Source organism: Syngnathus leptorhynchus, chromosome 3 (genome assembly GCF_054491065.1).
Source record: "Syngnathus leptorhynchus isolate UIUO chromosome 3, UIUO_Slep, whole genome shotgun sequence".
Classification (NCBI taxonomy): Eukaryota; Metazoa; Chordata; class Actinopteri; order Syngnathiformes; family Syngnathidae; genus Syngnathus; species Syngnathus leptorhynchus.
The window spans coordinates 6,673,902-6,699,809 of NC_141197.1; the positions used below are offsets into that span (position 1 = coordinate 6,673,902).

The following is a 25,908-nucleotide window of genomic DNA, read 5'->3' on the forward strand; positions in this document are numbered from 1 at the left end:
CTAGTTTCCTTAGTGCAACGAAACTGTCAGGTTACGTGTAGTACTAGAAAACAGCCAGGGTCCACCAGTAAGGCCAGGAAGGCGCAACGCCGACTGCCAAATTATCAATCACAGAGTACATGTCTTTTCTCCGGCACGAAAATGAAGGTGTGGACATGTCCACTACAAAAATAGGGCCATCATTGTGGAATCTATAAACTATGTTTGTTCCGGATGGTTCTTCTGGCAAGCGTGTCAGGTTCATTTTAGACCCAAAATTGTGTAGGTGTGAATTTTTCTGTAAATATTAGCTCAAAATGTAAATAAAGTCTTTGTTCTATGTCAACCGTTCTGTCTTGTCTGAGTGGTAAGCAGTTCAGAGCTTACTTCAGCTCTCACCCTCAAATAGAAGATGGATGAATGGATGGAAGTTGGAGAGTAGGCCCTGGAGCGGCCTCATGTGGTCTTACCAGCTGACATTCTTCCAGCGAGTTGACCATTTGAGCATTCTGGCAGGAGAGGATGGAGCCTGCCAAGTTGAGCATCACGCAAACTGCTGACAACAACATGAAGAATGTGATCTGCAAGACACAGGAGGAACGAGGGAAAACAGAGGAAGGAAAAATGTCAAACATCATGTCATCTGCTATTTGTTTCTTCTATTATGCTCCTGCCACAATTGGGACTGAACACCAAAATGAATAAAAAAAAAAATTTCAGTTGTATTCATGTGACTGATTGTCGGCAAACACCATTGCTCTTGAAGAAAATGTGCCAAATTGCAGCTTCGCTACCCTCTTCAAAACCTTCATGTGATGCAATCACATAGCACCAGGAGATTGTTATAATTAATGTTATACATTTGGTGTTATACTCATCAATTCATTTCTGTCTTTCACCTTGTTAATTAGTACTTCTCAAACCTTTTCCTACCAATTTGGTGGGTATGGGTAGGCAATGTTTTGAAAGGTGTAGATTTGTGACCCAGTGAAACACACCCATGCGGACACGTCACGCATGCAGAAAACTACTAGTATTTCTTAACAATGATCGAGCAGTTGAGCTCTTTACTTTCATTCCAATCGCTCCCTTGGCTTGTCTTAACACAGGGCAAAAGGCTTTTGTTTTTATTTCTCAGCTGACAGCCCAATGGATATAAATCGCTTGGACAGAAATGTGGCTGGAATTCAAGTATTTCAAATTACAAGTCAATTGAAGTAGAATGAGTTTTTAAATTGACAGTGGACATAGTTGTTATAGCCAAAGTGCAACTCAGGTATGAGTGTATAAAGCGACAACTTTCTACTGCGGCAAACAATTGTACCTGCAAATATTAATGGACGTAAAGTTGTTGAGTGCACGCAAGAAGAGAAAGAGAGCAAGCTGATGGAGGAAGTCAGTAAATGGGTGAAGCATTTGAAAGACGGATACAAGAGAAGTGCTTTTCACAAAAGCACAGTCGGAAATCTGATTGGTAAAAAATAAAGTCTACTAGTTTTAGTCAAAGGTGAGAAGAGGTGAGAAGAAATGTAATAAACAGGAAAAGAAACGGCTACTTCTACTTCTTTATTATGGGTTTTGATTTATGCATTGGGGCAGTCATATTGGAGCAAAAATCATCTCAACACACTTGGAGGCATCCATCCATCCGTCGGTTTTCTAAGGTGCAGGTGAGTTGAAGCCTGTCCCGACATTTGATTGATGTCCAATTTAAGATGTGTTTCCAAAGAGTTTTTTGCCCATTTTTGGTCTGCATGATGTTCCCTGGAACAATTTTGAGAGGTACAGTGTGCTTGACTCTCTTTTACCTGGAATGAGTTTTGGATTATCTTTCAGCGGCAAAAAATACATGATATAAAGTCATAAAATATATATTATATAATCACTTGGTACAGATTGCACGGATGATGGTTTTTGTGTGACCTTTGGTAATGCAACTCTGCAGTGCGTACCCTTTTCAGCAGATGATTTTGGTTAATAATACATCAACTTGATGGCCACAATTTCCGATTGATGTGATTACAAGGTTAAAGACAGTGAGACACGAGAGCCACAGAGACCTTCTAATATCTCCATCTTCAATGCTTAATGTCCGTATACAATTAGGCAAGAACTATTTTAGAGGACAAACACATAAAAAATGTGTCTGGATAATAACTCCTGTGCCATAAAAAGGACCAGCTACTAATATTTGACCGGTATGACTCAGAGGGACAAAGAGTCCTTTCATCTGACACCCTATCATTGATATTTTAAATTCCAGGTGATTCTTTCGAAGTTGTGATTTATTTTATTTTTTTACAAATATTGTCTATGACCGGTGGGATGACAAAATATGCTACATGTAGGAATAGTGTATTAGAATTCAAATGGATCATATTTCACATTTATGTATTTCAATTCAGATATTTGTGGAGAAACCAAATACAAGTCACTTTACCAAGAAATACTTTGTGCTAGACTGTATCAAGAGATTGAGCTCATGAGTAATAAAAGTAATAAGATATCTTGATCCTCCCCAGATGGCTGCTATGAATCAAAAAGCCTGCAAGAGCGATTGTGCCAATGGAGAGGAAAGAAATCCAAAATGCTTGTCTCTTTTGGTATAATTTATGATAATATTGAAGAAAACTCACTGATAAGCATTACCCTAATCTTTTGCCAAAACTGTTCGGCTAGGCTTTAGTTACAAATTGTACTCATCACTCATAACAAAAGCATGCAGTTTTTTCCTCAACCTTCCTTTTAAGTCACTAATAAGCCCAATTTTGTATGATTTGTTTTTGAAGGTTGTAAAAAAAAATATTTCAACGGGTTTATTGTCTAATTTTGTATATTGTTTTTGATTATCATTTTCAATTCCTGCTTTTACTGCCCTGCCCTGCAACAAAGTGGATTTATTCACCGATTCATTTTCATTAAGTTTCAGTAGGTAAACATACGTAACAGCTTCCTAAACAAATGAATAAACGAATGATGAATGGGTGAATGAATGAATAAATTAATACAAAAGAAATAAAACTGTAATAAAACAATTTGAGGTCCTCTGAAATTGTTACGGTAAAACACATTTGGACAGTTAATAAGTAATTTTGTCGATAGCATACACAACAATCGTAAAAATAATCCACAATAAATCATTGAGGTATTGCAAACGAATAGTTCTCTCCTGGCCAATGTGACCTGAGGGTCACCTCCATATCCTCCATCCTTTTCTGTGCTGGGATGATTATCACACATTGCGGCACACTAACGTCTTCTTCTCATTACAATGTATGATCACATCATACCATTTAGCTGCTTGTCATTAATTACTGCAGAGCTGCACACTGCATGCCAAATGGGAAAATACACTTGAGGAGTGTGCGGTAGATTTACACCGCATGTCATCTTCACACCATTTAACACTCGCGGCAGAGGACAACACACCACAATACAATCACTATTAATCTACATGACACCCACTCATAGATTACAGTCGAAGACCCAAGGTTCAGGTGTGTCATTGTGATTCTCCATATCTGTCACAGGATAAAATAATTTGGCTTTGGCAGTTCTGGTAGATGTATTCATTTTACAAGACCAAATGGTGTTTTGGATGAGGAGGGTTTCAAAAATACAATTATGAGGTATAAACATGTATGAGTTGTGCTGTGTTTTGGAGTAGAATTTTAATCAATGTCACTTCAGAATGTCAGATTAAAGAGCATAATAAATATAAAAAAATTTAAAATGCAGATTAAAGAGCATAATAAATATAAAAAATTTAAAAAAATAAAAAATAGCATAATATAAAGAGATAAATATTTAGAGCTCACACCAACAAAAAGGCCTGTTACAAGCCTGCAACAAAAATAGACAATTGTATTTCTGCAATAATCTCTATTTTCCTTGCTCAAAGCCCGTTTCATGCATTGCCGCTGTTTATTTAAATCAGACAAAGTGAGTTATAAGATGTGAATCTCACTGCGTGATCTGGAATTTAGGAAAACATTTTCAATTCATCAATAATGAATATGTGAAAATTATGAAATGCAATGGAATTGGTGAGCACATATTTCCATGTTCTGTAATTTAAATCGAAAGTTTTGTTGACATGGTCAGAGATGTTTTCATGCGTTATTAATGTAGTAGTTTGCCGTGGTAAAGAAGAACAACGCATCATACTGACATCATGTAAATGTTCTGAAATTTTGATTACCGTAAATTTCGGACTATAAACTGCTACTTTTGTCTCAAATTTTGAACCTGGCGGCTTATAGTCCAGTGCGGTTTACATAGGTTTTTTTCTGTAATTTTTCTCCTGACTAATAAACTTATACACTCATAAAAAGGCTGTGGACCGCTGTTGTGCTGTTATGTTAATAAAAGTTATGCATCCCTAAATAATCATCTCTTTCCTGACAGTCATCTTTGTGTATATTCTCTTACAAATGGGAATTAAACACTAAAAACCTTACGCGATCATGCGGCGACTTTCCATGCATATTCCAATCGGACACTGAGGAGGAAGATTTTGCTGGTGTCAGTGGACAGGAGGACGACAAAGACGTCTCTCAGTGACTTTGTTGACCGGTATGTTTTTTTGTTTTTTTTACCCGGCTAGTTAGTGCTGTTACTTCCGTGTTTACAACAAAATGTTGATGTGTTTAAAATTTTAGACCAGCTAGTGCTGTTACTTCCGTGTTTACAATGAAATGTTAATGCTATTAAAACTTAAGACCACTTAGTGCTGTTACTTTCGTGTTTACAATGAAATGTTAATGTGATTAAAACTTTATAAAGGCTTTATGTGTACTGTCTTTCTTTGTAAATAACTCGTGCGCACATCCGGCTAATAGTCCGATGCGGCTTATAAAAGTATAAAACAAAAAAAAATCGCCCGAAATTTACGGTAATCTAGCGATCGGGCTAATAAAGCACGAAATTTGTGTTTACAAATAATGCATACAGATTGAAACATGCACATTCTTACTATCATCTTTTAGTTTTTAAGTCGAGTACAAGTTTAACGTAGGTGTGTCCGATTTTGATTTTACATTTTTAAACAAGGGCAAGAGCACATCAGTGTCCTCATGAAGCTCAACCACCTCATAAACCCAGCAAGTCACGATTTACTCTGTAGCAGCACTGTGACAGCACTCATTTCTTTCCAATTATCTCTTGTCCTCCAGAGACATGAGCAACGTTTTGCTCAAACTCCACATACAGCACCGCTCTGATTCAGAGCATCCTTGGCAAAGGACAGCTCGTGATGTTTGCCCACAATATAATCCATATGCAATTAAATACTCTAAAAAGCTTAGAATCAAATAAAATGCATTGGGAAAACTGGCCAAACAACCTGAAGGTTAGGCAAAAATCAGGAAAGAAAACAATGTGTTAGTGCTGGTGGCCCAGCACCCACCTTTACAAACACAAATCCAAGACTGCAACAGCTGGTTGTCATCGTCCTCCAGATAAGTGGTAACTTTCTGCCTTATTTCCTCCCCCCATCGAGAGCCTTGGTGTATATTTATGTATCTAGGAGTGTGAGTGTGTGCGTTCAGGCATCATCAGGAGGATTAGCGTTAAACCGAGTCAAGTGACCTAATGCTCAAATAAACTCTTGTCACTGTTGATTCATGCTTCCAACGGCATAACCTAAGGGACATAACGACCTCCTTAGACTCTCTAATCCTGCTGGGGAAAAACTTTCTTTTAGGAACATAGGACAATTGAAATCCATGCATTTATGAACCCCAAGTAAATTAAAGAGAAGACAAACGCACGGTTCTACGAGTTAAAATACGAGGACAAATTTAAAAAGCCCCCCTACTTACTGATAAGTAAGCTTTACCGCCTAGTTCTAAAATAACCAATCAGCTTCAGGCTTGGAGTGTAACTGAATATGGCATTACATAATCAGGAAATTATTCTGCTACACTGGTACATTTGGAAAAAAAAAATTCACACTGCAATTTTTAAGAATGTGATGATATATATATATATTTTTTTATTTTAAACTTCAGAGGTACACATCCAGCACCAAGAGTTGCTGGTGCTGAATGGTCACTCAAGTCCATTATATATATATTACTGATTTGTAGATGACACAGAAAAAGGGAACAAAACTACCATGTAGTATTTATATTTAGTATGTCTGCCAGCTGTGAATATAGGCTTTGCATGTTGCACAATAGTTCTTGCTACACAACCATCGTAATAATAATTAGTGTAGCGTGTAGATTTATTACACACCTTAACTTAACTTTAAAAAAAATGTGAAAATATCTTGCTGGCTACATTTTAAATGAAATATTTATGACAGAAAATACCAGACAACACTGATATTTCTTATTAGGAATTTTGGCATTAGGAAATTCTCGTCATTGAAAGTAATCATGTAACATTAATATACTGTAATGGTACTTGGATTACATTGCTGACAACATTTTTAACAAGTAACTAATTGTATGTTATGAATTTTTGAAGTTATGCTCCTGTGTTCATCTTAGCATTGCCTCCAACATTGCTGGGTGTGAAACAACTTGAACTCTTGACCTCAACCCATTGAAAGACCTTTGGGATTAACTAAAACATTGATGGTGAACAAGGAGGCCTTCACTCAGCTCCAAACATGAGTGACCTCTAATGTTCTTTGGGATGAATAGACAAAAAAATCCCACATACACACTCCAAAATCAATCACTGAGTATGAAGTAGTACATACGTATGCCTAATTTTTATTGCCGGCAGCATGGATTCAGTTCCCACTAGGTGACTGTGAGTGTTATGGAAAATGAAATTTTAATGGGAATCTTACAGAAAGAAAGCAAAAGCGTACTGCTATAGTTGCAAATGTGTGGAACAAGTTCAATATTCTCTTCCTGTAAATATGTGCCAAAGTTCATTATGGCAATTCTCTGAGATTGAAAACCCTTTTTTTTTACGAGTGCCTGCAGTTTTAGCTGCTGTATTTATGAATAAAAAGGATACAGACAAAACTGGTTAAAGGACTAACATAAAATTGCCTGGGTGCGTGCAAAAAAAGACTAGTTTTGACACACCAGAAATGTTATGGATTAATGCTTAGAAGGTGGAAGTACAATTGGCCGCTTCAGGTGGAGATCTTAGTGTAGTTCCTTTTAAAGTTACTTTGCGCACGCTGAACTCCAGCATCCGCATGCCACGTCGGCTGCACGGCTCACTCTGCGGTGGATTTAAAGGGAATGAGCTACGATTGCCCAGGAGCTGGTTGCATTCCTTCCCACAACGGCGCAACCACCCTCTTCACACCTGCATTTGTCTGGCAAAATACTAAAAGAAACCCATGCGCACAGTAAGCTTTGCGCTACACTTGAGCTCAGCACGGAAATCGGGCTCCAGATGTGTTTTTGCTGTTGAGTGACAGATGGAGAGAGGTAAATAGCAAACACTTTTAGATTGAGTGTATCCACCTTATTCCCGAGGGCTCTCATGAAGGAACGATTGTGTGCGTGTCTTTCTGTAAGACAGTGGATGTTGAATTTTGGTATTTGATACAACACTTTTTGTTTCATAGATTTGAACGGCCTCCACCCCATCCTCCTTTGCTAAACCATCATGAGCATTTGGCACAGTTTGAAAAGTAGCATGTACCATGGTGCTGCCCTGTTTTTATTTACATTATACATTGATCCCTTGCCACAACGCGCTTCACCTATTACAGCATTGCTATTTCGTGGGTTTATAAGTGACAGGAGAATGGCGTTTGAATACATGCTGATAACACGGGACTGACTGAGGACAAACGCAGGAGGCACAGCGGCCGGCCACGTGTGAAGGAACAACACCAACAGCTGCAGGAGGAGTCGGGACACGTGTTTGTTCTTTCATTTACTCTAAAGGTACCATACATGCACAGAGCAGTGTGGGAATGGTTATTAAGGGAATGGGAATTGTTTGTAGTGTAAAAGTATTGGGGAGGGTTTACAAAACCTTAATATTGAGAAAATGTTCTCAATTGGCTTACCTGGTAAAACATTGAATTAAAAAAAAATAATAATATTGTGTACTGGACCACAATGCAACAGGAGATTTATGTGCAACCGTGACTCACATTGGTTTCGCTATGAGTGATTTACAGTGGGTGTGTTAATCATGAAGGTGGACACTTTTTCATTGCTTAACAAGGTAAACCACACACAGAAACACTAAATTTGGTAAATTTCAAAATCATGTAAGTTCATAATTCACAAATAATACATATACTGTTTCTATTTCACGGATCTTTCCCTATTCAAAACACATCAATAAACGAGGGACCACCGCAGTATATATATTTTAAGTTTATATATTTTATTTATATATAGCAAATACACACATGTATATAAACAAGACACAGGTTTGGGTTCATAGTGGAAGTCACAGTCCTAATTGACGCAAATGCTCATGAGGTTTAGGAATAAATTGGATAGGCTTTGATGTGTAGTTATGTTGACAGCTTGTCAGACTGTATCTCCACTGGGGATGATGGATTAGTGCCTGTGGTTGAAGACATCATTTGGAAGTAACACTCCACCCTTTTTTATTGGCAAATGAAAATCGTGTCCCAGTCTAGTGTGTATCACTGACAATATTTTTAATTTGACAACATATTCAAAAAGGTAAAAAGCAGGGAAATAGTAGGAATCATCCAGAAAGGAAATACTCGTGCATATGGGAGCTTGTTGAGTTTTACCTCTGTGCCAGTGCTTATGCGCATCGATCAGAACAGATGGTGAAATGCGGTATCACCCTAAGGGTCAGAAGTTGATTAACCTCTACTTCTTAACATTTTCATCAGCCTCTGACCTCTACAGAACACAAACAAGAAGACGTGAGGATTCTGTAATGAGAGGGGTTGTTCAAATGAACCTTGTCACAAACCACAGGAAAGTTGCATAGTTTTGAAATAAAATATTGGGCAATCTCATTCACATTAAAGTCGAAATTGGGATTTAATGATAATAACATAAATCATTGCATTGCTTTGCACATCATTTCCCTGGTAAATTAAATGTTACTCTGATTAAATTCAGAAAAGAGAATCAATTAGACTTATTAGATTAAAGTTTCCACAAGCCTTTCAGAGGACTTCATTGGACCAGAAATGACAAAGGCCTACACATTGCATGTCTTCTCATCTTGATACCAGCTCCGGCACTTGAAGCTACTAAATTATTAGGTCTTCCTCATCTGTCAGGAATTGCAGGATCTGATAACTTATCTGACCCCTCTTACTGAGTATTAAGTGGAATCCCTCGAGGTTCAGTGAAAGAGCCATTGCTTGCTCCTTTTCGCAACAAATTCCCTTTGCTTGATTTCCCCCATCCTTTCTGAACCGATGACAGTGAGGAGAAGAAACAAGGTAGACCTCTACCTGTCACTGTTTGACCTCTCGCAGACCTTTTCCTCCAATTTGACATCTCCGCAATGCAGGTTTCCTAAAATGTTTCCCCTCTTGACCATCAACTGACCTGTATTTGCCTCATTTCTGGAGACCCCACATGACAGCAGGGGTCACCATGTTGTCAGTTGTCCGCCATTTTAGAAACCAGCAACCAGCAATTGTGATTACAAAGGCAGGTTGAGCAATCATTTGAAAATGTAAACTTGCTAAAATCCATTGAAATAATCTGTTATTTTATTTTGATATGTTCCAATCTCATTAAATCACTGTTAATAATTATTGACATATATCATTAACATGACCAGCGTTTGCACTTAGTTGAATATCATCAATAACACATCACATGGATATTTGAGCAGATTGATTAGTTTAGCAACGTGTGTAAAACTGGCAGCTTTTTACATTAATCTGTACGAAAGAAATCAATTTCAGTTTCACAAAGATTGGTGACCGCGGTTGTACAGTGTCCATTATGTTTTTCCCATGTAAGATTCCCACAGACACAAAAAAATGAAAGCTGATGTTGCTGCAAAGTGGCGCCAACCTCACCTTCTACAATCTCATTCAGATGGCATCCGTATTGTGTACATTTAAATATCATGAACAAAAACCAAGAAAGCTTAAAAACTTTCTGTTTTAATTTCAGGCTTCAATGAAATGTAATGTAAGCTGTTATATTTGCTAGAACGTTTTTCTGGTGCTGCCAAGATCATGCTGCTCTTGCGTTTTGGAGCTATCAGATAAGGAGGCCTAGCTAATTCATATTCTAATTAATACGGGGCTACATTTCCTGCTTCTTGTGCCTCAGGGGAGGACAGCCTTCATGAGGCATTATGGTGAGCCAAAAGCTTTGCATTCACTCAGCCATGCTCTGTTACTCTCTGCCCCGGCTTCCACTGAAGCACCTCTCATGCTTTGGTCCGATTGTTTACCTGTTATTTCCTGACATTTTAACCAATACAAGTAGATTTGTATTAGTGAGGAATTACTGATAATCGTGTGTACTGCAAAAAGAGGAAAGCAGTGGGATTCATCATTTTCCATACTTGTCACATGTGGGGATGTGTTATCCCATCATTCACATCAGGGTCCCTTTCACTGTTCTTATATGATATGCATTAATTTGAAAAAAATATATATATATATTTAAGGAACTTGTGCCTCTGCAGCAAAAAATGTGCATAAGCTTTTTCTCAATCTTTGCAAGCATATGATTAAATCCAGACTAGGACTGCAATTAGGAATCATAAGTGTACTTGTACATCAGGCTGTTCGCTGAAATATTAATATGTGTGTGTTTCTCTCTAGGAAACAAAGTATAGGACTGATCGACTCTTATGATGTCAAAGCAATGCATTTATATTTTACGTTTTAAATAGGTGTTCCTGGTGCATAATAGGGAATTTATCAACCCAAATTTTGAGCACCCATTAATTAGACTGTTTACAACCAAATACACTCAAATCCAGATTACATGATCTTTTTGTCAATATGGCTGCGAGGTAACAAAAAAAAAAAATCAAGTCAGTCTGAGTGAATCCTCGAAGCGCTTTTATGCATGTCAAAAAGATTTCTGCCCAACAATATTTTATTTTCTAATGTGTGCAAACGTGAGTGTGTTTAAGGTTTCATAGCCTAAAGAAAATGTATTCAGGTTTGTCCGTAGTAATAGTTAGGACCATGTGGAACTAGAATACCAGCATGCCCAGCACAAACCTCCACCAAGGCTGAACTGCAAACAAAAGTAAAAGTAGCTGTGTTGTGAATACATTTACTTCATGCATGCTGCTCCTGTAAAATTCCTTCAAGGCTATACAATCCGTCTCACAAAATACCAAGCACTGAACTGATTAAAATGTATTCCAGCATCCAGCCAATATGGCTCCCCGGTCCACACTTTATGACATAAATGATGCTGTTAGAAAATACTGTCACTTGAACCAGACTGGAACAGACAGTAGAAATTGGTTTTTAACTTACGTTCTAATCAGGACAAATACATGTTTACTGACAGACAATCTTTCAGCGCAATCATCATCCCTACTGCCCCCCCCCCCTATCGAAGCAAACCTTAAGCATTTACACAAATCTTTCTGAACATAAAGTAGCAATACATGTACGCATTTATTTTATTCTCAAGAGAAGAAAAGCAGTGGGAAATTGGGATCAATCATCATCTATGGGATGTGATTTATTTATTTATGATTTATTCATCACTCTTATTTATTCATTGGATGTGCCTTCTTGTTTTTACTTTTTGTGTTGTACTTGAATGTTTTGTTTGTCCGTGGAATATAATATGTCTTGTCACCGTGGGATAGTGGGAAACAAAATTTCGATCTCTGTGTGTCTTGACGTGAAGAAATTGACAATAAAGCAAACTTTGACTTTAAAAACCAACTCATGGGATAGCTGCAAACAAATATTTTTGACAAAAAAAATCCATTTAGGAAACCCCCAATGCACAAAAAGCAACACATTTATAACTAGACTTCACATCCGTTAAATCAAACATTTGCAAAAGAGCCATTTTGCCGTCGTCTTAACACTTTTGTTAGTGTTAGTGTGGAGTCCATTCATTCAGTCCTAAATTCACACAAAGCGTAATTTAGAGTTTTTTTTTCTCTCTGAGATCCTGCACAAAAAGCTACATTAGAGCCATAACACAATTTGATGAATCATTTGCCTTTTTTTTAATCCCTTTTTTAATACAGAGAGTCCAAAGCAAAATGAAAGCAAAGCAAAGATGGATCAAGTGTCATTTTACAGAGAGACCCATTATACCTCAATCAAATAATTCAATGCATGCCAAGTGGACGGTGACTTTACTGTCAATAAAGGCCGGCCGGATAAATGAGTGCAGAGTGTTCAAACTGTACCCTGAAAAGAAAAAGCAAAACGCAGCTAAATCCCATTTTGTAAAAAGGTGATTGCGTATTCACTGAATGTATGATTTTGACTGGTGAGAACCCACGCAAGGATGATGTTGAATGTAAAATGGTCTTTCAAATCCTGCAGAACACATAGGACTCTTGTATATGCGTGGGAATTTACAGCTTGACGTTTCTTTACTTGGCTTGTGAGAGGATTCCATACAAGTCAAGTGAGTGGTTAATTTGAACTTCTTGTTGGCAACAACTACAAACTCTGCAATGTGAATTGCTTGGAAATAGATGCCTAAATGCTCTGGTAATAACAAATAGCCCAAATTGTGTCCTACTGCTCATTCGGAACAGTCACTGAAGGAATCAAAATGATTGCAAATTACCAGCATTGATTATTATCTAATTAGTGTTGACAGTAATTAGTAAATAGACTGGTTTTCTTTTCTGGTCTTGCTCGAACCTAATTATTGGAAGTTAATAAAGGACATGACAGTAAAATATGGTGTGATGTTGGGAATTCTGCCAAATTGTTATCAATAGAGTTACCCGTGGTCCTATTTGCGGAAAACCTGGACGATAACTGGATTGATGGAAGGTCTAAGATTTGGATTGTGTGTACAAGTACACAAGAACCATTCCATTTAGTATATAGTATACTGTAACCCTGCTCATTTACTAGAAACCAAAACATACTGATTAAATCAACATTATTCGCCAAATTTAATCAATGGCGGTGGAAATAATGTCAAGGGACTCATCCGACATTGTTTATAGGAAACTGAATTTGGTAGATGCGCTTTGCAATTTGGTCGAGGCGCAACATGGATTTCATTTGTGCACATCGTTGAGCTTGGCTACGATCACAGAAATAGTGAAGTGAGGCTAAATTCACGTCTTGCGGGTTTCAAAACTGCAACGTTACTACTTTTTAATGGTGATTTAGTATTGAAGTTTCTTATGGCTCGGATGGAAAAGGACACTTTTATTAAGTTACTCAAGCATGTATCACAAACCTGTCGAAGTACCAGCGGCAACAATCCTACAGTTTGCATACTTATTGGTGCATGCATGGCTGAATAGATGGACTTAGTAGGACTCTGTAGGCCTACTCTTGACACACAGGGACAGCCACAGCATGCTACAGTCAATTCATTAGACTGTGAAATATGGCAGATAAAACTGCGTCCAAACCACAATTCCCTGGTTTAAGACAAGTGACCACAGTGCTCATTCAGTTAACAAAAGACTACATACTGCAGAAACAAGCCTTGAATGCCTCTATTTTCCCCAAATATTTCTTCCCATGACACCAAGCAAGTGAAGCTGTATAGAACCAAGTGACAAGAGAGCAATGCTTATTTGTGCTACTAAACAACAGCCGAGAAAAGAGCCATTATGATTGTGTCTGTATTGTTGAACACCTCTAATGAAAGCCCGTCTGCTGCATTTCATTTTATTATTATTATTCAGGGTTGCATTAATTTACCTGTGTTCCTTTTTTTGACAGTCCAGGATAAATGTCAGCATTTGTATTTGTAAATATTTTAAAAATAGTTGCTGTGGCCCCTATGCACTTGCCACATGGGTATAATATTTACCTTGCATGTGAAATGTATGTATGTATGTATGTATGTATGTATGTATGTATGTATGTATGTATGTATGTATGTATGTATGTATGTATGTATGTATGTATGTATGTATGTATGTATGTATGTATGTATGTATGCATGTACCCATGTATTTTCTGGGTTGAATAGCTTTCGATTTGATTTTGTATCTGTTTTACTATTGAGGAACTGTGCAGGTTACGCCATTGGAGGAAAACAATAGCTGATTTGTTTGCTTGGTTTTGTTTGCGTTGCAGTACTTGTGTGTCTTTAAAAAGAGACAGAATGATTATAATACAGATTACTTTCTGTTCCAGTGTTTCTGCAAATTACATTTCTGAAAGAGGCTGCAATAATGTTTTTTTTCCCTGGAAAGTCACACTTATAAAGCACATCACAGCCACCACGGCAACTCTGAGTGCTTAAAATTCATTATGTAGTTTCTTCACCATATCACCGAGAATAAACAACTCCTCTATAAATATTTAATAATGGAATAATTATTAAAAAAAAAGACACAAATAAAAGATTGGAACAAAAATATAAAAACAGCATGTTGTAACTTTTTTTAACCTCTCTTTTATTTGGTATTTAAGAGTAACACCTACACCAGGGGTGTCAAACTCATTTTCATAGTCATAGCTTCTTTCGGAGGGCCATTATGACTGTCAAATGTATGAGCACCTCATATTATATACAGTAAAAGCTACAAAACAAACTGACAAATAACTCGTTTTCAAATCAGACGAGTTAAAAACTGGTCAAATATAAAAAAAAAAAGATTAAAAGTGAAGACAATTTGCAATTCTAGTAATGACACTTGAATTTGATGCACAATTTGTCTTTGCGGGCCACATAAAGTGATGTGGTGGGCCGTATCTGGCCCCCGGGCCTTGAGTTTAACACCTGTGATCTACATTATTGTGTACCATGCTGGTGTTTAAAGCAAATTGTAATATCTAAAATATAGTGCATGTTACTATCATTCTACAAGTCAGTTGTAATTTCAGCGTTATACAGGAGGGCACTCAGTTGGGTGCAGCTCATTTTTAGTCTGTACGTTAAGTGGCCAATAGCTGGCCCAGAGCATAACATGTGATGATGGGATGAGGGAACGGTTTCATTTGTTGGAGAGCAAAAAGATAAAAGAAAGAAAAAAAAATATTGGAATGTAACGATTTGGATAATACGCGCGCGTGTGTGTGTGCGTGTTAAATGATATTTTACTTTCTGATTCGAGTATGACAAGCCAGGATCATTTGAATTCTTGGGTAGGCATAACGTTTTCTCTTTTCCGTATCTCAATTTATTTCTGCACAATTCTGGCAAGAAAGTAGCAAACTAACCAATTCCAAATGGCATGGGAGAAAAAGAGAATGACATGGTGGTTTAGGAAGCACAAGGGAAGTCGGAATTGCCATTCTGAGGCCACCATTGGGGCTACCAGGAGCCCAAAGCAATAAATTGGTCTACATTTAGCTGAGGCTGGCCCAGCTTCAATGTGGAACTGCAAACACACTCAAACTAATCCCTGCCTGTCACAGAGAGTGCAAGAAAGAGGCTTCCACAACCTGTCAAACTGGCCTTAATTGGGGTGATAATGTTTGGAATGATTTAATCATGAGAGTACTTTAAAAGATGGCACTATCATCTAGATTGTTGTGCTTGTTCTGCTGTTTCATTGTAAGTTTTTATTCCACTGCAGAAGATCTATCTTTTTCTTCCTGGTTATTGGTCACTGGACCATTCTTTTTCTCACATTGTATATCCTCCTCCATCTTGCAATGCAATGTTTAATGTTGTCAGGGTCATAGGATGACGCATAAAGTCTCATAAACCCTCGCACTGCCATCGCAACAGGGTTGCCAAGCCTCCTCCAGAAATATGGTCCCAAAGGAAAGTCTTTGGAGATGACTGCCAGTTATAAAGTGTGTGTGTCGTGTGCAAGATTAACTACATCTTTGAAGATATATTTGTGTGTGCGTGCTGTTGTGACCACAGAGTGGGCTTTATGTGTTTGTATTTATTTTTCTTTTATGAGAAACACAAGTGTGTAAAGTCATTCTGACTATGTTTGTGTGAAGCTTGTAAGAAAACAATGTACAGTAATCCAAAAACAAAATGAATTTTCTTGCAAGAAGCAGGAGCGTGTGAAGCAAATTGTGTTTTTATGCACAGCACTTTGTTACAGCTGTGATTGTTTAAGTCCTCCTGAATTAAAGAAGAAATCAACCCACACATTTTATTTAAAATAATATGTTCTAAGTGATCCCACTAATCTAAACATGCCATTCTGATTATTATTGCATTTGTGGACTATCAGTTAAGTGGGAAAATTCACCAGCTTTTATCTCAGATGGGGGCCATTTGAGTTTGAGAGGTCTCCCCAGGTTTACTGAAGAGCACAAGTGAGAAGAAAAGGAAAGGAAAGAAACCAAGTCACTAAAATGGAAATTTACAAACACAAAAGCGCCAGGAGGCTCGACCCAGACCGTGTCGCAATGCCCAGAGGTTGGCTTGTTGGAAAGAATAGCAGCACCCTACTTCCAGCGAGGAGGTCGACCCTTCAGCCGAGTTTGGCCATTTAAAACAGCTTTTTGGATAGGCGGCAGAGATTGTTCCGCATACGTAGACTTCAGGGGAAATGTAAGTCAATTTCAATTGACTATATAACAACGTAGGAACAATTCATCTCCATTTAAATTTTGGTGCCAATTGATAGCTGTTTTTGTACATTTTAGCAAATAGTCTTGACAGTGATTTGATCTGTGATGTGTCAAATGTGTGTGATGTGTCAGTAGGTTTACCACGCTTCTGTTCCAAATTACAGTTCCGTTTTGTTTTCAGGGGTGAATTGTAGCACTGACATTATTTTTTTAATACAGTTAGTCAAGTCAAGTTTATTTATTTAGCCCTAAATCACAGGCAAGTCTCAAAGGGCTTCACATATACAAAAACATTCCCTGATCTTAAACTTTCACAGTTCTACAGTTCTATCACATAAGTGCCAACGTTGGGCTCGCTTTACCCTCCCTTTACGTAATGCTGGTGTGGATTCAATGATCTAATTTGACATTTATGAAAAGGTCACTAAAGATACATGAGCGTTAGCTTGTGAATACCATAGGAGACTGTACTTTGCCTGACTAAACAAAAGACCATTTTTTTTATTCACTGCTCAACCAACAGTGAGTGATGGCTGTCACCGGCCAACAGAGCTGATGCGTGTGGACAGGACCAGTGTGTGTGTGTGTGTGTGGCGGGCCAGGGGGGGTGTTATAGGCATCTAAGCTTGCAGACGACCAGATGTGTCTCCATTACAATATTTTTTGTTATTATTATTTATAAATGTTTGTGTCTTTTAAGGTACATCACTGCAGACGACATTACACACTACTGCAGTCTTGCCATTTTTGTTTGCAACCTATACTCAATTTACTTCATCCATCTATTTTCTTTACATCCTGCTCAAGGATGTGGTTGGATTAAAGGTAATGAAAATCACAACACTGTTAGCATCAGTATGAACAAGTTACTTCTCGTTCTAAATTCAGGAATGACAACTGTGAGAAACTCTATTAGGTAAGACATTCTTTATTCCTTAGTTTGGCCTACCTAGGCCAATCTGTCAATATGAAAATCATTGAGCAGCCACATGTCAAAGACACAAGACTGAACACAGTATGGAATGTGTGAGTGAAAAAAATAATCCATTGATGATGTGACTCACTAGTGGTGACTATTCCAGGGTGTAGTGTGCCTTTCATCCAAAATCAGCTGGGATAGTCTCAAGATCCCAATCACCAGGTACGAAAGAAGCAGTGTAAAAAATAAAGAGAAGAAATACGTGTGTAATAGCCGAACCAGAATCTACTTTTGGCCACAATGCAATGTGAGAGACGTGTGGTCAGGGCAGCCTGACCTCCTCGATATGTGAGGAGTGTAAAGAACAAAAACCTAATAATGACTACATTAGTGGGTTTTTTTTTCCATTTTTGTTCTCTGCTCTGTGTTTTACATTGATTTTCTTTTTCAACCCAATGATTTCATAATTTCCTGGGTGGGAGTCATTGCGCTCTTCATGCCTCAAGCAACTAGGCTCACATTAATGGACAAAGTTATTGGCGTGTGCCCTCCCTCACACAAGATAAATTGCTGTTGCTCTTTTATAACGCCAATATCCATGTTTTACCACACATGTACAGAATTGGTGGAAGGCCTTAAAAAGTTAAACCTGCTAGACAAAGCCTGCCTGTTCGAACAGAATATCATCATTGAGAAACCTTCACAAAAATGTTCCTGACATATTACCATAGAAACCAAAGGAAGAGGACAGGGGTGACACTGCTGCCAAGAATGACACAGACTATTCTGGGAAATTGGTCATGGATAGAAAAGAAAGAAGATTTAACTGTGGTGCAATGAAATATGTGAATAGAATTTTTCGACTCTACTATCAAAATGGTGGGATATTGTCTTTGATCCTAGGAGCTGCGATGAATCAAATCTCTTCTCCAGTCTAATATTACACAAAGGCGAAGGAGGAAAGCTGAGGGGGAGGGAGACAGAAATGTGAGTGGAGAGGATCTGCTTAGCTGGGTGATAAAACTAAAGGCAGAAAGACTGGCAATCTGCAGAGAGAGCAAGGGGAGAGAGAGTGAAAGAAAGGAAAAGTGCAAAAGTAAGAGATACAGAGATGAGGAGGCTCAAGACAATATGCTAAAGCTGCAAAAATCAGATGAGATTATTTATGGCATTACGAGAGCATGAAATAGAGTTGGAGGAGAGGATTTTTTGTGAGGATTACAGCACTATGAAAAGATTGACAGAATGCTCAAATATACATCTACTAAAGTCCACTGATCTCACATAGGGGAAAGGAATGTGGAGGTATTTAGAGACAAACATATTTTTAATCAAAGGGTGTCAACGGGATTACCAGTGAGCTGTACATGCTTTATTGAAGTTCCTTATTGGACTTAACTTTGGACATTGACTTGACCTTCTACACCTCCCTTATTTTAGTGACTTAATCTTCACCACAAGTGAAGCATCACAATAAAAGGCTCCCTCTTGTGAATCAGTCAGTGAGATTTTCAGTGCAGCATGGAGGCGTTCGGATAATACTCACCACCAGTGAGAGCGGCCTCTTCCATGACACCACACCAATAAGCCCAGAGAGAAGAACCTGGAGAAAATAGGACACAATGAATATTGAAACAGACAAAAAGGAAAACATAAAAACAAGGGTGAGCAGAACAAGAATACAGTCATATTTACATTTAAGGAAGACATTAATCACTTTGGATTTTATTTATTTATTATTTATTTGTTTGTTTTTTTATTCGTTTATTTATTCGTTTATTTATTTATTTGACCTTTTACTTTTATTCTGCAATAGTTATGTTGCCCCTTTCTCAGATCTTGTACATTTTGTCAAGACAGTAATATTATATTCAACGAACAAAGAAAAGTTCACACAAACTTATATTATAAACCTAAAAATACAGCAATTATACTCTCTCTGAAATATACATTTGGACAGACAGGAAGATATACTGTACAGCTGATAGATGATATGAGAGATTGTAGATTGTGTTTTTCACTTGGCAATGTCACTCGACATTGTTTTGATTTAAATTTGTATGTTATGTAAACGAGTGCCATGTGTCATTGTCTGTTAGAGTCTCACTTTCCAGTTTTGTTTGTCGGCCTTGTCTAGTCCATTTAGCCTTGCCTTTATTTGGTCAGCCAGTTTGTCAGCAACCATCATCCTCATGGTCCAGACTCTGGTCTAGAGATGATTTGTCTACCAAAATGATATGATGAGCTTCTTGACACCTCTGTAACTTTAAGTTCGAGTCTTTTTCATAGGCTCAACTAGTCTGTGACACTTGATTTTGTATTCAGTCTCCACTGAATTTGAATATAATGAAGTGTCAAATTTGCTTCATGAACCACTTGTTGCATTTTTACTCCTCTAGATGGCACTGTTAGTTTAAAAAAATATTTGAAGATTCTTTTTTGCATCACTACTATAGTCATGTAACGTACTCTCATGTTATCAAAACATATTTATTATTCCAGAAATGGCAAAGCTGTTTTCTATCCTGCTTCATCTTCTATGAAAAGCCAGCATGTTTTTTTCATTTGACTCCTGTTTTGGCTCATGTCATCCAATTTCTGTTTCTTACTCCTCACCTGCACATTGCGCTATTGAAAATAATTTATAATGTGTCATTCCTGCAAGCTCATATTGACGTCACGAACAGTGAGAAAAAATAGCATGTAAATGTTTCATTTTGACGGACACACACTGTTGGAGAGCTTCACAAATATAAGGTGTCATTAGACTATTGTATACGTCAAATTATTTTTAACATATTCATCACTGCAAATGTCCAAATTACCATAGTTCTACAGAGCCCACAGCCCGTGAGGATAAATTAAAATGCAGTCTGGCATCACCCTCAGATTACATCAAGCTATCCGGTTCATTCTTTAATGTTGTGACACTGACGGGGAAAAATAATTTTGATCAATATGATGAGCCAAGCCAGTCTTCTACGGAGCCACAAAATGAATCAAATGAATATTTTCACAGACCCAGCAGAGTAGTTTTACGTTTGGTTTATTTACTGTAGAGTAGCAGTTTAAAGGCCAGTGAATATGTAATATGAATGGCCCTCAGAGGACAGCAACACAGGCCCATGCTTGTACTGTAGGCATATATAGGTAGGTGTTTATGTTTCTTGCATAAGGGAGACCTGATGTATGAGCAGAATTCATGCAATGGATCTGCTTTCATCACTCACAAAAGGTTTTTCCTCTTGGCTGACAATTATCTTACAATAGTTAACAGCATAAATCACCCAAAACTGGTGTGCATGGACTACTGAAGCATATTAAAAAAAGAGTTAATCACTTTATAAGTAGAACTGTAAACAATGAAATACATAACATGATTAAAAGTAAAGTTGCACTGACCTTGATAATCAGTAAGATCTAAAAAATGTTTCGCACCTGGACCGCAGAAAAGCTTTTAGCCTCTGAGGAATACTGTCAACAAGATAATGAATTAAAAGGATCTCTAAATGAATATTGCAAGGTGGGGGAGGACACTTAACTACAACACTGCAATAAATAATTAGCCATTGAACTTGGTTATAAATACAGGACCGTATTTTTTGTATCAAGACAATCTACAGTATATCTTATGATTGAGGCTAGATTCTATAACCATACTGACAACTGACAACAATTGTCCGCATCTGACACATCCTGGAGGAGGGAACTATATTTGTATCTTGTGTCAGCACCTCGCTTCAAATTAACCTTGCATGTTTTGCTGTCAACACACACACACAATTGTGTGTGTTTCTGTGTGTATATTACATTATATTCCGACCGACCGATTGACCGATCCACCAATTGACCGACCGATTGACCGACCAACCGACCTACCTAGCTACCTTTTTTTTTTTTTTCAGTTGACAGTGAGTGGCAAAACGACCTCACACTGAGATGGATAAAAAATAGGTGTGTTTTGCTGCTAAGTTCATATTGCACAAATGCAACATTGATCAGAATAATGTGTTTAAACTAGTGGGGCTGCAACGAAAAATTATTGTAAAGAAAATGTTTTTAATCACTTTTTAGCCACTCCCTGCACTCGGTAACTGTGTAGCAATATCAAATGTTTTGGCTATATTGGAAATATATTCAAATGATATCAGTAAAAATGTCAATCATAAGCACATTGTTAAATGTAAACTAACATTAAAACTGACCATTAGTATCTTTGTGAAGGCAGCTGGTTACCTGACTTTGTGCCTGGAGAGTGTACGAATACTACTATTTAAGAGATCCCAGATGACAGCGGGGAAAGAATGAGCGTGCCGAAGAATACCCACAATTAACATTCTATTATTATAATATTATCAACTTTTATTTCCATGATTAATTATTAAAAAATACATAAATGATACATCAGAACTGCAGAACTAAGCAAAATGACTCAAACAGTAGGATGAACAGGACATTTCAATGAGGTTACTGTCATCAACTGTACCACTGTAATCACGCAATGCCTTCAGAACCACCCATCTTGATCTTGTATAAATGTCATAAACCCAAAAACTGTTAACATGCTCAGAAAGTGATTGTTTTGGGATCAATTAGGCCAGAGTGAACACCAAGAATACATCATGACTCACAAGCTACTTGGCATCCACTCACAAGAACAGCACTCAGTGGGGCGGAAATAGTGTGCCAAGCCAAATCATTCGAATTTGTATCAGCACGAAATTGAACACCTTCATACATACTGTACCAACACTGTGAATGTGACTGAATTGTTGTGCGGATTCATGTACTAGAGTGAAAAATAAAAAAAAATACAGTGGAAAACGCTTTTTTTTTTTTGTTTTGTTTTGAAAGCAGGTCAAAGTTTTTACATTTTATAGTAACAGAAAATATTACTAAGTTACTTTAATTAGCCAATTTTGCTAATGGACTTCCTTCTAATCTAAACCAATCCATATCCGACAATGGAGACGTTATCAACAACAGCAAAGCCAAAGCAACCTTGATCCTATGCATGTTGCCAATCAAAGAAGCCATTACGGAGAGTGAGCCTTTAGAAAGCGGGGCCCTCCTTAAACATCACCACAGCTACAATGGATGGAGAAGTGTGGTTGCCTTGGTTACCACATACTGGCCATTTGCCAGGATCGTAATGATTTCCCATCAACTGCTGCATTGACAGAAGCAACCAGGTACCATCTTTGGTTCAGACGCTCTTTGACGCTCCCTCCCGCTAATCAGGCACACGCACATTTCATGAAACTAGATTTCAATGGAGCCAAAATAGGCTGATTAGCCCCCGACACATTTCTGCAAGGCTTCCTCCATAGAAACTATCAGACACATACATATGTACACCTTTTATTGTGTAATTCTCCTTTGTGTCTGAATGTGTAGTGTAACATCTGAGCGCTCACGTTTTACAGGTTCTGCCGCATTGCAAGCTTCGTCACTTCTGATATATTATGATGGGTTGCATTATGATTGGTTGGGATGCCGCCTCCTGTGGAACATACTCTGATGATTATAAATGTTGGTGAAAATAAATAACTGTTGTTTCCTGCTGTGATAAATGTTCCTCGGTCGACTGTCCCACTTTGTTAGCGCATCATCGGGCTGAGGGTTTTACCATGTTGATTATAATTAATTACAGAAACCGCAACACATTCAATCGCACTTTTCCATTTGGGCACCCCAGGCCTACTGTATCAGCTAAATGCAAAACACCAGAGCAAACATTACACTTCTCTTACGGGCAAGACTGCTTTGGCTTAAAAACTGGCTGAAAGGTGAGCTAAAACTTCGATTGTTACCTCAAAGTGCAGTATATACACGTATAGATCGAGCAATTCCGCTGCCTACCTTTCAGGACACTGGTTATGTGGGAGACAAAATGTGTGTGAGGTTGCATGCGTGCACATCTGTTTTTTGTGCGTGGGTGGCTTTGGGCTTTGTTTAGCTTGATTTTATTGTGCAGTGTAAAGCACTTTGTGTGGCATGTTAAGGTGTGAAAACTGTTATCTAGTCTAATTGTCTTTTTGAATTAAAAAGTGTTTCTTATGTTTACTTATATGAATTTTGAAGTAAACAACCCAAAATATGCTTAGAAAACCATAATTTATTCAATCAAAATGAAATGAGATTACAATGCATCTATATTTGTTCAACAATAGCAAGTACACAAATAACTTTAAACAATAGCAGCTCAAAACGCAAACGCTCCAAATGCATATGTGCATGTGTCGGTCTTAATATGACAAATAAGACAAACGAAGGTGAGCAGTCAGCATTAAAGCCGGTGAAGCAATTTCAGCTGCAACCTTGAAGTAACCTCTTCTGGCTGTGAATATGGTGAGCTCAATCTGTGTGTGTGTGTGCGCGTATGTGTTGAAAAATGCTACAGTATTATTTAAAGGTATTGGCCGAGTGTATAAGCGTCAAGCCTGCACACAGTGGATGAAGCGGCAAGTGATTCAACGCCGCTTGTTTTCTTGAGCTCATGCTGACAGATTGAACAGACGAGAGCGTTTGGTTTCCTTGTGTTCTTGCTATTCAAACACAAGGGCCCCTATGCCCCAACATCCTCCTCCAACTGTAGTCCTATTTCTCACCACCCACCACCTGCTTCTGCTTTGGCTTCCTAAACCCTCCCCCACCTCGTATCAGCACTCTGCTTTGGATTCTGAGCCGCACCTCAACGAGGTTGCCATGGAAACAGCGGGACAACAGCATGTTCGCTGCTCCTCCAAGGAGGCGTGGCATACCCATTGCTCCTGTCTTTACATTCATCATACCTACATGTCCAAAAATCGGTGTCAAATATTGGTAAGGACCAGCACCTCCTTGTTGGGCGCTTTCTAACAAAGGATGAGGCACGCATCAATCTCGAGCATTTCATTTCATTGTTATGAAATTATTTATTAAGTACTGCTAATGCATCTTGTGCATTCATCTGTGTCGGCCATATGGGATGAAAAGCAGAACAATTAACCAATTTCATGTTCAACTAGATCAGGCGGCCCCCTAATGATCCGTGGCAGGTGGTCTGCGAAATAATTGTAACGTTTTTTAAAAATAAAATGGATTTATTATTTGGACTTGTTTTATTTTCCAGATTCTTCTGTGTCTTCCTGGAGGTGTTTTCACCAAGTGTAGCAAATTTGAAGAGGGTTCAAACCACCAACCACCACAGGGGAACCACCAAGCAAAATCACAGGGGGTACTAATTTAACAGCGGCCCCAAGTCAAATCATGAGAATAAGTAAACCCATTTTAAAACAGAGAACCCAAGACATGAACTAACCTTTTCCTCTATCTTCCTGGGCATGTATTAACCAAGTCTAGCAAATTTGAACAAATCACAGAAGCCCTATTAGAATAAATCCACCTGTGAAAATAAGTACCACTCTCCCATTTTCAGATTCCTAGCCATCAACTGTTTCTAGTCAAAGGTGATTCAACCAAACAGTCTTTCACAGAAAGGCTTGGTTATAGTGATATACTTTAATCTTGAAGGTGGTGCGTTCAATCCTCAAGTCAATTTAGACTATTTATTTCCAGCCAATTCTGTGAATCATCCACATTATGTCATATGTAGCTGACATTTCCAAAATAGACATACAGATGCAAATATGTATAGGTCCATCCATCCTCCTTCAGTGCAAAATAAAGTAATATTACGCCAAAGCAGAGGTCTTCAAGTTGCTTTTTGGTTATAATGGTGGTCCTTTGGACAAAACAAATTGAAAACCCCCGAACGAGATGTCAGCAGTGAAAAATGAACCTGCGTTTCCATTCATACAACAAAGTAAGTCATGGCACGAGCACACTCAATACATTTGGAATATTATTGACAAAGATAATTGTTTCAAGTCAACTTTTTTGGGACATTTTATCTGTTGGTGTCGTAAGATTTTTTTTCAAACGTAAACCTTAGTTTGAAAAAAAAAAAACTGCTTCCTGACAATGACTTTGATTTTTATGGTAGCTATTGTGACCCATTTGGATGATTTACAAAGGAGAACAGTGACATAACAGTTGAAGAAAATTGGTGGTCATTTAATGAGACAACACCTGACATAAAAAAAAAACTACCAAAGTCTTACAATCAAATCCATCAAGTGCTCCTCTATATATTTTTAGAGCCTGTTTCCAAAGAATAAAATACACTAGTGGCTCGGGAATACAACAGAACAAAAGGTCACATGTAAATCCAACTTGAAACAATGTCACAGCACAAGAATATACCTTAAAAACATTTGTATAAATCACATTTGCCGTCACCGCCTGCACAGACAATTCAAATGTAGTTAGTCTGTAGTTTCACAGGGAAGACAGCAGTACAATTTGAACAAGTGGTATGGTGAAACAAATCCTAGCCAGCTTGGAGTGAGGCTTTGATTCCTTTTTTAAACTTAGCAGTGACTTTAGCAAGTGC

At 37.9% G+C, this 25,908-nt stretch overlaps 1 protein-coding gene across 1 annotated transcript in view; it reads right to left on the minus strand.

The window, feature by feature from the left end:
* The window catches only part of entrep2 (endosomal transmembrane epsin interactor 2), a 53,856-nt gene that overhangs the window by 9,571 nt on the left and 18,377 nt on the right, over positions 1-25,908 (minus strand). Inside the window, exons 2-3 of the mRNA XM_085907942.1 lie at positions 19,018-19,074; positions 450-560 (exon numbers count right to left, since the gene is read on the minus strand). Of these exons, the coding sequence (XP_085764068.1) occupies positions 450-560; positions 19,018-19,074 (168 nt within the window). The remainder of the gene's footprint in view (positions 1-449; positions 561-19,017; positions 19,075-25,908) is intronic.